Source organism: Trichechus manatus, unplaced genomic scaffold (genome assembly GCF_000243295.1).
Source record: "Trichechus manatus latirostris isolate Lorelei unplaced genomic scaffold, TriManLat1.0 scaffold00061, whole genome shotgun sequence".
In the NCBI taxonomy this organism is placed as follows: Eukaryota; Metazoa; Chordata; class Mammalia; order Sirenia; family Trichechidae; genus Trichechus; species Trichechus manatus.
Window position 1 is genome coordinate 2817045 of NW_004443997.1, and position 16517 is coordinate 2833561.

Here is a 16517-nt window from a genome sequence, read left to right on the forward strand (position 1 = left end):
CTTTGTATTGAAGGCAGTCAGCAAGCCCCTGTTATATCACGTCAGATCCCCATATCAAGGTGATTCTCAGAGAAAGCCCAAGGTCATCCAGAGCATCAGGGCCGAGCCAGAGCTCAGATCCTTGGATGGAACACATCAGGGGTCATCCTCCTGCTGATTTTGGTTTTAGAGGGAGCATCAGGAGCTCTTTGCCCTGAGCCAACAAAGAAAAGGAAAAGGAGAGACAATTGTAACAGCCATCTCAGCCCCTCACCTTTGGGGATGTCTTTCTGTCAGTGAGCCCCTTCACACAAATCATCTCAGGTGCCCCTCTTAGGAATGTGAGTCGGTCATTGTTTCTATGACATTTTACAGATGTTCAAAGGGAGGGTCATGGATGTTAAGTGAGCTGTCCATGGTCTGCTACTGGTTGGTGGCTGAACTGAGATTCAGACTAGTATATGGGCCCCCTCCCCAGCTTCCACTTCCCCAAAGCTCACAGCCTCCCAACATAGGCTGTTAATTTCACTGCATGGCCAGAGCTCCAGAGCTGGCCGTTCCACCACGGGGTCTCTTGCCATGAAGCAGTCTAGCCAGTGAGAAGTGGACACAGCGCATTTTGGGCCTTTCCTAGCTTCAGGTCTGCTGGGTGGGGGCCCCCAGGCTGGCAGAAGAAGATGGGACTCCTGTGGGACCTCTGCAGATGAATGGTGTTGAAGGAGGCAGAAAAGAGGACAATGGCTCATGTCCAGTTATTTGCCAGGAGTTAGTACCCTCCAAATTCCTGGTTCCCTACTCTTTCCCTTGTCCCCACCATCTACAGACATAGGCTTAGCAGCTTCAGAGTCACTGAATATTTGATCTTCTACCAACATTTTTGGCTGTGACTCTGTGGACGCCTGGCCTTTTAAACTCAGAGTCTTACTCTGACCACCGATTGTGAACTCATGTGGCCTTAGGTGGGGTCTGCTTTCTGTTTTCAGGCCTGTCTTTCCTCATCAGCTTCATCTTCCCCCATTATTGATGTTGCTAGTTACCATCAAGTTGGCTCCAACTCACAGTGACCCCATGTACAACAGAACGAAATGTTGCTCAGTCTTGCACCATTCCCATGATCGTTGGCATGTTTGAGTCCATTGGACAATAATCTGTTGTGATCCATAGGACTTTCGTTGGCTATTTTTTGGAAGAAGATTGCCAGGCCTTTCTTCCTAGTATGCCTTAGTCTGGAAGCTCCACTGAAACCTGTCCACCATAAGTGACTTTGCTAGTATTTGAAATACTGATGGTATATCTTCCAGCATCATAGTAACATGCAAGCCACCACAGCGGGACAAACTGAGAGGCAGGTGGTGGACTTCTCACATAGTTGGGGCTTTCTTCCCTCTCTGGGGTTCTGGTAACAAGCTTCCTTTTAGTGACATGGTTGGCACCAGTTTGGGCAGGAGAGAGTGGCTCTCAGGGTGAGGTCGACAAGATCCTGATCAATGAGCAGTGATCCAGCAGCTCTGGTCAGCTGTGTAGGGGCAGGCCGTGCCTCACACCATGTTCTGGAAGCATCCACTCAGGAAAACTAGGGTTTAAAGTGTCCTTTTAGAAGAAACCAATGAGGATGAGCAATCACAAAAGGGCCTCAGGCAGCCTGGGGATGACCAGCCCCTGGGGGTTACTTGCTGATGACATGCTTTTTATTTTTTCTTTTATCTCCACCTGGCCCCTCTCTATTCATTGCACGCCTCGCCCCATGCTTGCCCATTCTGGAATGTCCCTCACTCCCCACTCACTTGGCTCACTCCTCCTCTTTCAGGTCCTGCTCAAGCCTTCCCCTCGGGCCTCCCCCAACCTTACCTCATTTCCAGATCAAATTCTTTGCTAGATGCTTGGAGCATTAGTACTTCTCCTTCAAAGCACGTATCACAATTGTAATTTTCTAGATATTTGTCTCATGTTTGCTGGCGGTCTGTCTTCCCCACTGAGTAGGAGCCATGTGGGGCTTTTTCACTGCTGTATCCTCAGGGTTAGCACACATCACCTGGCACAGAGAAGCTGCTCTTTTGTTGCAGGAATAAATGAATGAATGAATGAATGCATTTTCTGGCTTCTCCCTGACCATTGCCCCTTTCCCTCTCTGCCCATCTATGTTCTACTGTCCTAGAAAGATCAAAGGAAGGCTTGGTCCCTCCTTTGAAGCCCTGTACACTTCCAGTGCCCTCCCCACCCACTTTTTGGATTTGCTCATTCCCAAAGACTCCACTTTCTGTGCCTTGTACTTTCGGAACTTGGCACAGCCTGGCCTGGACCTGCACTTGTCCTGTGGGTGGGATCACCTCCAGACCAGAAGTTCCCTGAGGTTAGGGACTCTTCCTGGGCTTTGTGGAATGCAGGAATGACTGGAGCTGTGACTGAGGGCTGAGCTCTTCTCCAGAGGCACCCACAGTGGGAGCCCTGCTTCCAGCGTCCCCAGAAGAGGAATTCCTGCTCCCTGTGGGCATTATTTCCCTGAGGGGTCCAAACAGTTAATGTACTTGGCTGCTAACCGAAAGGTTGGAGGTTTGAGTCCACCAAGATGCACCTTGGAAGAAAGGCCTGGTGGTATACTTCTGAAAAATCAGCCATTGAAAACCCTATGGAGCACAGTTCTACTCTGAACACATGAGGTCACCATGAGTTGAAATTGACTGGATGGTAACTGTTGTCTTCTTTCTTTCTTTTTTCTTTTTTGGTGGGCATTTTGCTAGGCCCTGGGCATGCCCTTATACAGTTTATACTCCTGGGAATGGGTGGGGGGAAATGGGGAAAACAGACACCATGGACACTGTCCAACGGCAGCCTCAGGAAGAACAAGTGCTGATGGGAGAGAGTGAGAAGTGGATCAGTCCCTGGTAGCAGGTAGGCTCTGACCTCAAGGCACTGAGATGCAAAAGGACAGGCCTCTCATCTTTGGGCAGTGGATGGCTTGCTAGTGTTGGGCAGGGAGGGCTTGAGGCAGAACAGAGCCCTGTGTTCTGTGTGGGTCCTTCTCCCTCCGTGAGCCTCATTACCTGAACAGGGCTCCCCTCTCCCAGAGCAACCACTGCTGGCTCTAGGGCAGCCCCTGGGAGCATCCCCCAGCCCTCCCTCTGAACTAGGCCTGCCCTAGCCTGGGCTGCAGGGCCAGCTCTGTCATAGGCTTCCGGTGTGACCTGGGGTAAGTTACGCCTCCTCTCTTGGCCATTGCTGTCCTGAGCTCCCGCTTGCAGCCTTGACACCTGTTTCCAGGTGGGCTGGCCGAGTCCCCAGCAAGAGTCAGGGTTTGATGAGCTCCTTGGAAGGGGTTTTCTGGTATTATCCCTCCCACCTGTCTCAGAAGGGCCCCAAATGGCATTAGTGGGAAGCAGGTGAGGCCCAGAACAAGGAGACCGTTCCCTGGGAATCCCCTCTCCCAGCCCCCTTTCTCCCTTCTTACAGTGGGGGTAACTGCCCCCAGGAGCTCCAGGCTGTGGAGGGCGAGTCAGGAAGGGGAGTGGGTGGCCATCCCGGTGACAAAGAGATTGCAATTGTGCAGAACTTCACCCGTCAATATCGGGCAACCTCCTCTCCTCATCACAAGGTTCTCCAGCTAGAGAACTTGGCTGGCTACTGGGAACAGCCATCTGACGGTCTTGCACCCACTTCACGCCTGGAGAAGCTGGGATGTGGGACCAGTCCAAGAGCAGGTGGGTGACCCACAGCCTCTAAGCCCGCGCCCTAGGCCGCCTGGTCCCTGATGGGAGCGGCTCCGGCTCTGTCCGGGTGCGGCTTCCTGGCAAGCCAAGAGGTGGGCCGGCCGGTGACTGCGGGAGCACAGAGCGCCTTTGTGCCAGGCGGGCACCACCCCCCGGCCTGCACCTCCTCCCTCGGGGACAGCCCTTACCTGCCGGCGTCGTGGCCCCGCCGGCAGCTCTGGCCACTCTGGCTCCGCGCGCCCAATCGCCCAGCTCCTCGACGACGCGCAGCGCAGCCCAGGGACCGGGCACTGCCGCGCCGCTGCCCAGCGGCGCAGGTCCCCTCCCCCGGGGCTGATCATTAACCCGGGGGCCGTGTAAGAGGCAGCGGCCGGGACACGGGGACGCGTCGCCGCCATGGAGAACAGCACCTCGAGCCCCCTTGCGTCCTACGAGCGCATCCGCAATCCTGCGGACATCTCGGTCATCGTCATCTACTTCGTGTTGGTGATGGGCGTCGGGCTCTGGGTATGTGGGGAGCTGGGACAGCGGGCTGAGGAGCAAGGCTAGCGGGAGGGATGAGGAGCGGCGCATGGAGAGTGATGGCCTGGGGGCTGTGGGTTTAATTTCAGCGTCTGTGGAGCAGAGCCGAGTCTAAAGGACTAGGCGTGCCTTGGAAGCACTTGAGGGAAGTTAAGAAGGCACAGTGCAAGCAAGGTGAAGGGGACCGGGTGAGGGTGAGAAGTGAGAGAGCTGTGAGGGGAGTCGGCCAGGAAGGCCAGAGAGGGATGCCAGAGAGCCTGCACTGAGCAGCATGGGGATGACAGAGGTTGGCAGAAGGTGCCAGGGGCCAGGACAGGCAGCTTGCAGCTGCAGGGAAGGTCTGGGGCTTGGGAGTTGAGCCCATGGAGGTGACTGTCCTGTCCGATGGAAGAGAAACAGTGTAGAACCTAGGGACACAAGCACTCAGACTGGCCGCCAGCTGCAGGTGCCTGGGCAGCGGGTGGAGGCCTGACCATTGCCCCTCTTGGAAAGGCTGGCCTCCAGGCCTTGGTGCTTTGGAGTCCTAGGGACTGGAGCACTTGGAGTCGTGGCTGCAGGGCCAGGAGGAGGAAGGCAGGAGGCTGGCCAGGTGTTGGAAGAGGGAAGTGCCGGGGTTCCCCTTTGGGACTCTGGGGACACATCAAACCACAGAAACTTGTTCTCAGCGCTTGGAACTTGGAGATTTCACTGTGACGGACTCTGGCACACCCAGCCACTAGACAAGGAGGTGATTTAAAAGTGTGGAAATATTCCAGCCACCTTCAAGGGCTGTCCTGGAGGGTGACAGGCTGAAAGACTGAGGGAGGCTTCGGTGCCAGCAGGTGGCTGTGTTTAACTCTTTTGACTTAGAGGAGGGAGGGTGAGCATTAACCCTTCCATGACCATGGAGTTTTTTCAGGGGGTAAATGGAAGTGTTGATTTTTTTTAGGGTTTTTTTTTTTTTTTTTTTTTGAGGTGTGGATGTGTGTGTTGATTTTTTAAAAAAGGAATTGTATAGACCAGCTGTGACTGAAAGCCTCCTGGAATGTCATGTAGAGTTAGAGGGGTTGACTCTTTCTGTGTACTCTCTGCTTCCTAGACACAGTGGAAAGTGTCCAGTTAGGAGACAGAATACTCAGGTTACCGTACTGGCTTTGGCATGGTTTAAGTCGTTTGACTTTGGGTAACCTCCCCCAGCCTCAGGTTACTCAACTGTAAAGTAGGTACAATCTTATCCAGTCTTACGACTCCCCAAGGTTGTAGTGGGGACCTGCAGAGAGAATCTGAAAGGTTCTTATGGACCCCTTCCTGGATAGGGTACTGTTGTCATTTGACCTCTAGTTATGAGTTAGGCCCTAAATAATTTTTGTCCTTTTAAACAAAATGGACAACAATGGTCAGCAGGATAGTACATCTTCACAAAAAGCCACGAGATGGGGAGAACAGGAAGGGTAATCCCGTTTTCGGAAGAGAAATCAATGCCCGATGTAGTGATTTGCCGAGGGTCACAATAGATGAAATTGTCCCTGGAACTCAGGTCTCTTGACTCCTGGTTTTCCATGTGCTTTGCCACCTTGCCTGCCCCCTCCCCAACCCCATCCCAATTTTCAAGTGCTGCAGCCAAGAGTCACATCCATCATTTGCTAGCAATGCTACTGCCTGTTTCTGAGAAAATCACCATTAATCTCTCTGTTCCCTGAACCGATCTCATCTCAGCCCTGCCAGGCCTGTTGATCATGGTGTTTACACTTTTCAAATACCTGTAAATTGGTATCACTTGCCCTGTTAAATGCTACTTAATGAGCCTGTTAGTATTTGTCCACGTTTAATCTTCCCTCATTAGTCAGTGACTCTGGACCCTGATCATTCAAGGTGCTGGATTTCTTCCAGTTGACTTCCTCTTTTTGCTATTGAAGCATCAAGAGCAGCTGGGTTAGGGATGGGAATCCTGGCCCCTGCATTGTCTCTGGGCTGTGCAGACAGAATGGCCCAGGCCCATTGTGCTTCCTCAACTTAGAAAAGACACCCACAGCCAGTGTCCTGTCTGTCACCGTCCCCATCTCTTCCAACATTGTTTTGTTTGGTTTTATCCTCTTCCAACCCTGCCTCATCCGTTCATATTTGGGCCTTAGCTTGTTACTTCTTGAATGTGTATTTCCTTTTTTCTTTCCCTACCTCTTAGTTTGTTTTTTTGAGATTGTGTATCATTTTAAATGGAATCTTTGACTTTATTCTGACTGGAAGATTTCATTAAGCTATCCTGCGACCCCTTATGCAGGGATTATTAAACTATGACCCATAGGCCAAGTCTGGCTTGTTTTTGCATAGCCTACAGCCAAGAATTGTTTTTACACTTTTAAAGGATTGTAAAAGAGCAAAGGAAACAAAAAGAATGTGTGGCAGAGACTGTATGTATCCCACAAAACCTACAGTATTTGCTCTCTGGTCCTTTACAGAAAAAAATGTACAGTAAATTTTTAGGCATTTGAACCATAGCATCATTCTATGCCTGAGTTGGAATGGCCCCTGGGGGAGCCCAACCTTCTCATTTTACAGATGAGGATCAGAGAGGATGACCAGAAATCACTCAGATGAATTACTGGCAGAGATGGGACTAAAACCAGGTCTTATGATACCAAAGGAGTCCCTGGGTGGCGCAAATGGTTAAGCACTCAGCTACTGTCTGAAAGACTGGTGGTTCAAACCCACGAAGAGGTGCCTCAGAAGACAGCCTGGTGATCTGCTTCTGAAAGGTCACTATCTTGAAAGCCCTATGGAACAGTTCTACTCTGCACACAGGGTCGCCATGAGTAGGAATCGACTTGATGACAACTAACAACAATAATATGGAGCCAAAGCTAATACCCTTTCCACTCTTCCACCTTTTCTCCTCCCAAAGATAGGACCCTGTCTGAGACACCCTCTCCATGGTCCTTACCACCATGGGCATTGACTCAACAGTGTCCTTGTGGTGCTGAATTCCTTCTTTCCTCACATATTTCTGGGAAGCAAGGGCCTAAAATTTATTGAGTTCAACCTTCTTCATCCTATGCTTGAGTCCCTTCTTTTACCATCTTGACAAAACCATCTTGACAATTGTCAGCAGCCTTCTGCTTGAGTACTTCCAGGAGAATCTCTCTTCAGTGGCACTGCTTCCATCTCTGGACAGTTCTGACAGCGAGGAAATTCTTCCTAATACTGAGCTCAGCCCAAAGTCCTGGAGGACCTCCCACTGCGTTGGTGCAGACCATGCTGAGCTTGTCTGGCCACTTTATGTACTAGAAGACAATTGGCCACACTCGAGTCTTCTTTCTCCAGACCCAGCAGCCTCAGTTTCTTAGGCTTTTCCTTATCTAAACAGAGGTCTGAAGCTCCTTCCTTTTGCTCAATATTTTTATTCCATTGAGAAAGCAAGAAAAAACAAACAGACAGACAAAGAAACAAACAAACAAATCATGGTGAGTCAGTAATTGTGCTTCTTTTGCCTCTGTGGCTTGCAGTTGTGAGTTTATTTTCTTCTAGTTGTTGGATGGACAGGCAAATTTAACGCCATGGTTTAGAAAGTGGAGTTCTGGAGCCTTAAAGTTTTCCTTTGTGTATCCCTTGCTCACGGGGCCAGTGTCTTTCTATTTGTAGGGCAAACAGTGAAGAAGAGGAAGGCAGGGTACCTGGACTGCAATGCATGCCCCAGAGGGGAGAAAAGAAAACAGTTGCTGTCGAGTTGATTTCGACTCAGGGTGACCCCATGTGTGTTACAGTAGAACTGTGTTTCATAGAGTTTTCAATGGCTGATTTTTGGAACTAGATGGCCAGGCCTTTCTTCTGAGGAACATCTGGGTGGACTTGAACCTCCAATCTCTCAGTTAACAGCAGTGAGTTAACCGTTTGCACCACCAGGGGACTGCCGGGGGCACCTACTAAATACTGCTCATAGACTGACTCTTTGCAGAGTGCCTGCCGGATGAGTGCTGCTCATTTCCAAAATGGGCTTTAAAGATGGGATACAGGGGAGAAGTGAAGGCTGAGGGAACTGAGAACCCAATCATTCAACATTTTATTCAATGTCTATCATCCACAAGGCATTATATTAAGCCTTTTGGGGGATTAAATGATAACATAAAGTAAAACGAAATTGTAAGGGTCATGAGAGAAATACAGAAAAGTCCTCCAGGTGTTCAGAAGAGGGAGAGATTACTTTTGTTTGGGGAGGAGAGGGTGCCATCAGATAGAACGAGGCATCTGTGGGGGAGTGTCAGGTAGGGCTTCCTGGGAAAAGTGGCATTTGAGGGGCCTTGAGGATGAGTATGGAGCCCAGATTGTGCAGTGGTTAAGAGCTGAGTGGTTAAGGTCTGCAGTTCGAATTCAACAACCTCTCCTTGGAAACCCTATGGGGCAGTTCTACTCTGTCCTATAGGGTCACTATGAGGTGGAATTGACTCGACGGCAATGGATTTGGGTGGGTTTGAGAATGGGTAGGTACGGTCTGGCCTTGCAGAGATGAGAGGACGGGCATTCCAGAGAGGGAAGGGCCTGAAGGAGACACACTTCTCCTAACCTTTTATCCATCCTCAATATATTCTAGCCCTCCAATCTCACATTCTTCCTTAAAGCTCTTAATTTCTGAGACTAACTGGGAAATATTTTTGTGTGGGCTCCAAATTCACTTTTTCTGTTCCTCCAACCCTCCCCAGAAGCTATCAACCTTCAGAATACCTTCCAGATGACCTTTTCCTGACCAATTGCCAGAGCCTGGGTCTTTGGAACTTCTTCCAATTTCACTCCTACCTACCTTCTCTCTGCTCTTCAGGTCTGTTGAGTCTCTTACTATTCCCACTACGGAGGCCTCGAGAGTATGTCTTATGGGCAGGAGGACCTTGCCAGGAGTCCAGAAAGGTCTGAGCTGTGTTCTCCCTGGCACTGCCTAGCACACAGTAGGTGCTCAACAAATCTGTGTTGATTGGATGCATGAATGGCCAGCTCACTAGGGACTAAGTCCCATCAATACATCCCTGCAGTCTGAGCACATAGCAGTGTGCTGTCCCTAGCAGCTAAGTTTGCTGAATGAATGGCGAGTGACTGAGTGCCTGACATGGCACTCGCAGAGGATAATTCCTTTGGATCAGAGACCCTCTGAGCCTCAGTGTTCACCCGTGGGAATGCAAACACCTCTGACAGGGCTAAGTCATTGTCTACCATTAACATCTTCAGGGAGCTTATCAAGCTTCAGCTGAGGGAAGGCCATTAACATAGAGAAAGGAAGGCGGAGGGGGCCAGCGACAGAGACACCTTCCCTGTTTTGTGCTGGAGGCCTGCATCTGGGCCTGAGCTGGACCAGGAATAAACTAAAGGCCCAAGAGGCAATACTCCAAAGGAGCTGTGTTAGGGACTGGCTATCATTTATTGAAAATTCGTGTTTTTCTTCTCATAAGCCTTTAGTGGCTCCCCACTGCCTACAGAATAAAACCTGTGCTTCCTAGCCTGGCACTTGAGGCCCTGTGGTCTACCTCTACATATCAGCACTCTCCCCATTCAAACATCTCATCCAGTTTCACCTGCCGGCACCCTATCTCTCCCTCCCACACACGCTAGGCCAAGGCACTTAAGGTCATTGTTCATTCTGTTCCCTTTTTCCCTGACTAATAAAACCCCATACTTTCTCCAAGATTTGTTGAAACGCTGCCCTTCTCTGAAGCCTTTCCTGACACCCCAGTCCAAAGGAATCCCCCTCCTTCCTCTCTATTTACCTCAGTTGTCATAACATATTGAAAAGTCATGATCCTAAGAAGCTCCTATGTAAATCCTCAGAGAGGAAAGATTGAAATGAGTTTGAATGTCCAGTCTTTTAAGTAATACTTAGTACTACCTTACATTCTTATAGTATCTTCTGTTCTTTCTTCCTCCTTTCTTTCTTTTATAACAGCTTTATTGAGACATAATCCATATACCATATGGCTGCTTTTCAAAAGTATGATATTTCATTAGGCACCTTGAGTAAGAAAGGCAAGAAAAGTTACATTTTCCCCTGTTTAATAGGCAAGGATACAGATCCAGAGAAGTGAGGTAACTTGCTAGTTGCAGAGCTAGGACTAGAGCTAGGACTAGGACAAGCTGTTTAAACTTTCTGAGCCTTCAGTTTCCTTGTCTGCCAAATGTAGGTTCCTGCCTGGGTATATAGGTAGGTATGTCCTTTCGGCTGGCAAGGACAATGTTCTAGTTTCCTACTAAATTTTTACCCTTTTACCCTCAGGCTATGTTTTCCACTAATCGTGGGACTGTTGGAGGCTTCTTCCTGGCAGGCCGAAATATGGTGTGGTGGCCGGTAAGTTTTCCCTGAAATACTGTTTGCTTAACTACGATGATCCCTTTTCTTCTGGGCTTTGAAAGGTGGTGATTCTTCCTTCTGCCTTAGATGCCTGCTAGTGGGTTTCCTCCTCCTCAGGTTTCCTGGGTACCCTAATCTCCAGTGGTAAGGGAATTGCTTTTACATAAATAATGCTTGGAATCCCTCCAGGAATAAACAGAAGAAAAAGACCGCACATCGTGGTCAGTGTGGAGAAGCAAAAAGAGCACGCAGACCCAGGTGATCTTGGGCAAGTCTGAGCTTCCACTTTTGTATCTATAAAATGGGGATGATAATATTTACCTTCCAGAGTTCTTATTAGGAATCCCTAGGTGTGGCAAATGGTTAAGCTCTCTCTTGACTACTAGCTGAAATGTTGGTGATTAGAACACACCCAGGGGTGCCTCAGAAGACAGGCCTGGTGATCTTCTTCCAAAAGGTCTTGAAAACCCCATGGAGCAGTTCTAATTTGATGGCAACTAACAACAACAACAGGGTTCTTATGAGAAGTGGGTACAACATATGTGGTGGAAAAAATCAATCAATGTTAACTCTTTTACTTATATTTTAAGCCCCACAGAGGAGGGACTTTATCTGCCCTACCTCCAGCACCTAATGTAGTGCCTGATACATAGGAAAACAAACAGTTGTAGAGTTGATTTCGACTCATGGCAACCCCATGTGAGTCAGAGTAGAACTGTGATCCATAAGGTTTCAATGGCTAATTTTTTGGGAAGTCTTTCTTTTAAGGTGACTCAGGTGGACTCAAACCTCCAGCCTTTTGGTTAGCAGCATTAACCATTTGCAACACTCAAGAGGCCATCAATAAATACTCATTGGACAGATGGAGGAGAAGTCCCTCACTGTTTCCAATCACAGTTTTCCTCTTGATGAATTTTTCTCACTTTTTGGTGGATTTTGTATTTTGTATATTTAAGAGGTGTTTTTCTTAATACTTGTATGTGGGTAGACACTTTCCCAATCAAAGGACGTATACTTGGGCAGAAGAGAAACTGGGAGATCTCTTCCATCATAATCAACACGGGGCTGAGGCTGGTTTATCGATTCATTCCAATGACCATGATTTTTTTGTGTGTGGTAAAAATATATACAACAAAACACTTGCCAATTCAACATATTTCACATGTACAATTCAATGACATTGATTATGTTTATCAGGTTGTGCAACCATCACCATTACCCATCCAAATTTTTCCGTCACCGCCAACAGTCCAATGACCATTTAGATCCGAGTTCTCACTGGAGCAACTGGCTGACTAACTTGGCCAGATTATGTACTTCCTTGGGCTTAAGATACAGGTAAGACTGGCTGGTGAAAGAGGGGGTAATGAAACATACGTACAGAGAAGGGAGTGACAGTTGTGTTTTGGCTGGAAGAAGAGAAGCCAGAAAGTAGACTATCACTGTCATAGTATGTATAGCACAGAGAGAAGTTACCAGGAAACGGTGCCACATCCTGCAGTTGGCCTTTAATCAGCTATTTTGGGATGGATTTTAATAACTGGCACCTTCACTGTTGCTTGGGCTATTCATGAAATCATTTCTGTTTGATCCTTAAGGTGACCAAGAACACTGAGCTGATGCTGATTTCTGTGAAAGATCCCTTATGGTAGCTCTCCTGACCCCTCATGTGTATAGAGGCGTACACATCTGACCTTCTTTCTTGTTCCATGCCCGGGCCTTTTGTCTTTTCATGCCTTGGATTTTGGTGCTTTCCTAAAAGTTGATGTTGAACAGGCAGCTCTGATTCTAATGTTCAAGATAAGGCTGGGTAATCCTCTAGAGCTATACTGTCCAATATGGTAGCCATTCACCACATTGACTATTGAATTAAAATTAAATAAAATTTAAAATTCTATTTCTTAATCACACTAGCCACATTCCAAGTGCTCAATAGCCAAATGTGGGCAATGGCTACCATGCTGAACAGCACAGATCTAGAACATTTCCATCACTGTAGAAAGTTACATTGGACAGTACCACTCTACAGATTTCAGAGCCAAGCCTGGTATGAAATTCCAGTAGACTTGAGACTTGCTAAATTAGAGAGCTGAACAGGACTTTGAAGTTCACTTGAATTATTTGGAAAACAGTGCATTCCCCTGCTCCATCCAGGCTTCAGTTCCTTTATAGTAAGTCTGCCAAATGCCATATGGCTTCAGTCTGCATCCAGCCTCCTTTTCCCCCCAACTCTGACAGGAAACTCAAGATAAATCATTTGATTTTCAGACAACATTTTTCCACTTCTCTTGCTGTAATCAACATGAAATTGCATCTCTTTATATAAAATTTCTAGGGCTGATTAATTAGGGGTTAGACCTTGGCCTCCAATCTCTGGGTCTTGGAGAAGCAGTGACGGGAGAGGCATGGATCAAAACCGCCCTTGGGAGATACTCATTTTAGGCTAGGCCAGGGAACACTTCACAGTTTAACTAGAGATGATCTTTCTTCCTGATAGTGCCCAGGTCTGGACCTAGGTTGAGGGTTGGTTGATGAGAGAGATTCATCCTCTGCAAAGCAGTTAGGATTCAATGACTCATGGGGTTTTCCGTGGATGTTGTTATCCTTACTATGTCTCAGTATTGGATTATTCTGACCAACAAAGAAACATGGCGTCATTCTTCTTTTGTGCATAATTCACTGCTTCCTTGACAAGGTGGAAATTGGACTCTCTTCCTCCAACAATAGTTTACATTTAATGCTTCTTGAGATTTACATTTGTGGTTTCTAAACCTACCCATGTATTGGAATCACCTGGTGTGCTTTCTAAAAATACCGATTCCTGGGCCTCACTCCAGAGCTACTAAATAAAAAAAAAAACTTGGAAGTGGACTCCAGGAGTTTATATTTTTAAAAGCTTCCCAGATGTTTTTGATGATCAACCAGGTTTGAGGATCACTGGTTTGGGTAAACTTACCTATCTGGTCAGAATTACTGAGAACATCACCTCTGATAGGGATGCTGGGGAGGGGATTCTGGAACGGGGAAGTGGCCTCTAAATCCCTTCCAACTATGAGAATTCTCTAATTCTAGAAAACTCTCTAGTAGAACAAGCATGAGCTTTGAAGTCAGCAGGTCTGTCCTACCACATTTACTAGTTGTATGACTTTGGGCAAATCACTGAACCTCCCTGTCTTAGTTTGCTAGGGCTGCCATAACAGAAATACCACAGGTGGGTAGCTTTAAAGAATAGAAATTTATTTTTTCATAGGTTTGGAGGCTAAAAGTTCAGATTAGGTTCTCAGCCATGTTGATTCCTTTTAAGGGCTTCTCTTCTACTTTCTGGTGACTGCTGTCAATCCTTGGCATCCCTTGGCATCTATCTTTCTCCTGTGTGTGTCTCTCTGTGTCTATCCTACTCTTTTTATAACTCAAAAGTGATCAGGTTTAGGACTCACCCAACTGGTATGACCTCATTAGCATAATAAAAGAAAACCTTATTTCCAAAGAGGATCACACCAACTGGTACTGGGGCCAGTACTTCAATACATATTTTTGGGGGACACAATTCAATCTGTAACACTCCCTGAGCCTCAATTTCCACTGCTGTAAAATAGAATAATTACCTACTCTCAAGGGTTCCTGTTTAAGGATTAAATGAGATATGCATGTACAGCACTCAGTACTGTGCCTGCTAGGAGGTGGAGGGCTAGCCACGATATCAATGTGACGCCCAGTGAGCATTTCTCATGGTGCATGGCACTTAGTGGTGCTCAATAAATGGACGCAATTGCTTAAGTGAAACCATTGCTGATGCTTCACTTAAATTGAACCCTTCAATTGATCATGTGAATAAATTAACATGATTTATGTATTTATTTATACTACTGCAAACCATCAGCTCCAGTCACACATTGATCCCATTTTAGCATCTCTGAAAATTGGGTTGTGTCTTAATAACAGTGGCCTGACATAGTATCCGTGGCACTGTTTTCTCTTTTTTAGCAGTACATGGCGTGTCTTATAATAGTGAGCATCTTAGAGTTAATAAAGAAGGTCAGCAGTTCAAATGCAGCAGGCGCTCCTTGGAAACTCTGTGGGGGCAGTTCTACTCTGTCCTATAGGGTCGCTATGAGTCAGAATCGACTCTACGGCAACAGGTTTGGTTTTTATATTCTAAAGCACTGGTATTTAAACTATGGTCACTACAACCCTTGGGCTCAGTAGAAATGCCTCAGGGGACACTCCTCTTCCTCCAGAGCAGTATGACTTATATTTATTTAATATATTTTATGTAAATGGACTCAGGGCTGGGTTACAACAGGTGTCTCCTTACACAGGACTGGTAGCAGGCCTCCAGAAGCCGCAGTCACGCTTGAGGCAAGCCAAGCAAACTGAGTAACATGAAACCTTACATAATTGTGGACTGGTTGGTGGCCCCGGATTCCGTTTCTCTGTGGCCCCCTGGCTTGGTGCCTTGAGCTAGCAACTGTCAGTGTGCTGTGTTACAATGATTATGTGGGAATGTGGGAAATGTGAAAGCAGGAAGACTGTGAAGCTCAGGGGCTGAGCTTTGAGGAGGAAATTCCCTTCTCCTTGGCTGGTGGCAGTAGAAATTACTCAGAGAGGTGGGGCCCCAGGTACACAGCCCAGTGGAGGGTTCTTGCTCTGCAGAAGAGTTTGTCCACACCTTCTGGGACCATTAGCTGGCTCCACTGGAACAGCAGGATACAACAGGCTGAACCAACGCTTAGACAAGCCCCTTCAACTCAGAAGGAAACATTCCAAAGGTCAGGGAGTGGGAACCTGACAAGGAGCCAAAGGTCTTGGCTTGTCCCGGCTCTGTGACATAGAGCAAATTATTAACCTCTCAGAGTCTCTGAGAGTCTCTTCTGTAATGTGAGATCGGGATCTCATTGGCTCTTCCAGGACTGACATTCTAAGATATTCTGCCACAGAGGAGGGAAGGAGCAAAGGAGAAATGGGTGTGGGCATTGCAGTGCATCACCAGCGATGGCCTTGATGATGGAATGCTTGTGTGTTTCTCAAAAGCCACAGGTCCTTTCCTTCCTTTATTATTATAGGATCATCAGAGACGAGCATAACATAGTGGTTTAGGGCAAGGGTTGGAAAACTTTTTCTGTAAAGGACCAGATAGTAAATATTTTTGGCTTTGCAGGCTATATGGTATCTGTCAATTACTCAACTTACCATTGTAGTGAGAAAACAGTCATAGACAATACATAAATGAATGAGCATGGCTGTGTTCCAATAAAACTTTATTCACTAAAACAGACAGTGGACCAGATTTGGCCCAAGGGTTATAGTTTGCTGACCCCTTGTTTAGGCCTGGGCTTTGGAGTCAAATTGCTTGGATTTGGATCCGGGCTCTGCCCCTTACTAGATGTGTGACCCTTGGTGAGTTACTAGACTTGAGATTGTGAGGACACATGCGCAGGGCTCAGAACAGTACCTGGCACACAGAAAACTCTCAGGCATAGCTCTTGTTCTTTTTTCAACTGGAACCTTTTGAAAGACTTTAATATCTCTTAGCTCATTGAATCCTAAGTGATAAATACAGCAAAGATGATGATTAACCCCATAGACTGCCCAAATTCACACAAGATAACGACAGAGCTAGGACTACCTCTGTTCTTCTGGCTCTTCAGGTTGCTTACTCCTTGTCCTTTGAGATGGGAATTTATGAGGTTAACAGCTGTGGTGTACAGATTGATCTGAAAACTAAGGAATTCTTTTATTTACAGTTGACCAGAGACCCTAATGGAGCCCTGGTGGTGAAGTGGTTAAGAGCTTGGCTGCTAACCAAAAGGTCGGCAGTTTGAATCCACCAGCCGCTCCTTGGAAACACTATGCAGCAGTTCAACTCTGTCCTATAGGGTTGCTATGACTCGGAATTGACTCGATGGAAATGAGTTTGTCTTTTTTTTTTTTTTTTGGTTGAGATCCTGATGGAAATTTTCCCTGGGGAAAGAAGGCGGCTTCTTAAACTTTTTGAACTCTCTTGAGTAAAA

General features: G+C 47.2%; 1 protein-coding gene across 2 annotated transcripts in view; it reads left to right on the forward strand.

Moving 5' to 3' along the window:
• Positions 1-10302: 10302 nt before the first annotated feature.
• SLC5A1 (solute carrier family 5 member 1) overlaps positions 10303-16517 on the forward strand; it is a 56701-nt gene continuing 50486 nt past the window's right edge. For both annotated transcript variants that reach the window (XM_023733721.1, XM_023733722.1), the window contains exon 1: positions 10303-10503. In XM_023733721.1, coding sequence (XP_023589489.1) covers positions 10435-10503 — 69 coding nt within the window. In that variant the 5' untranslated portion in view covers positions 10303-10434. The remainder of the gene's footprint in view (positions 10504-16517) is intronic.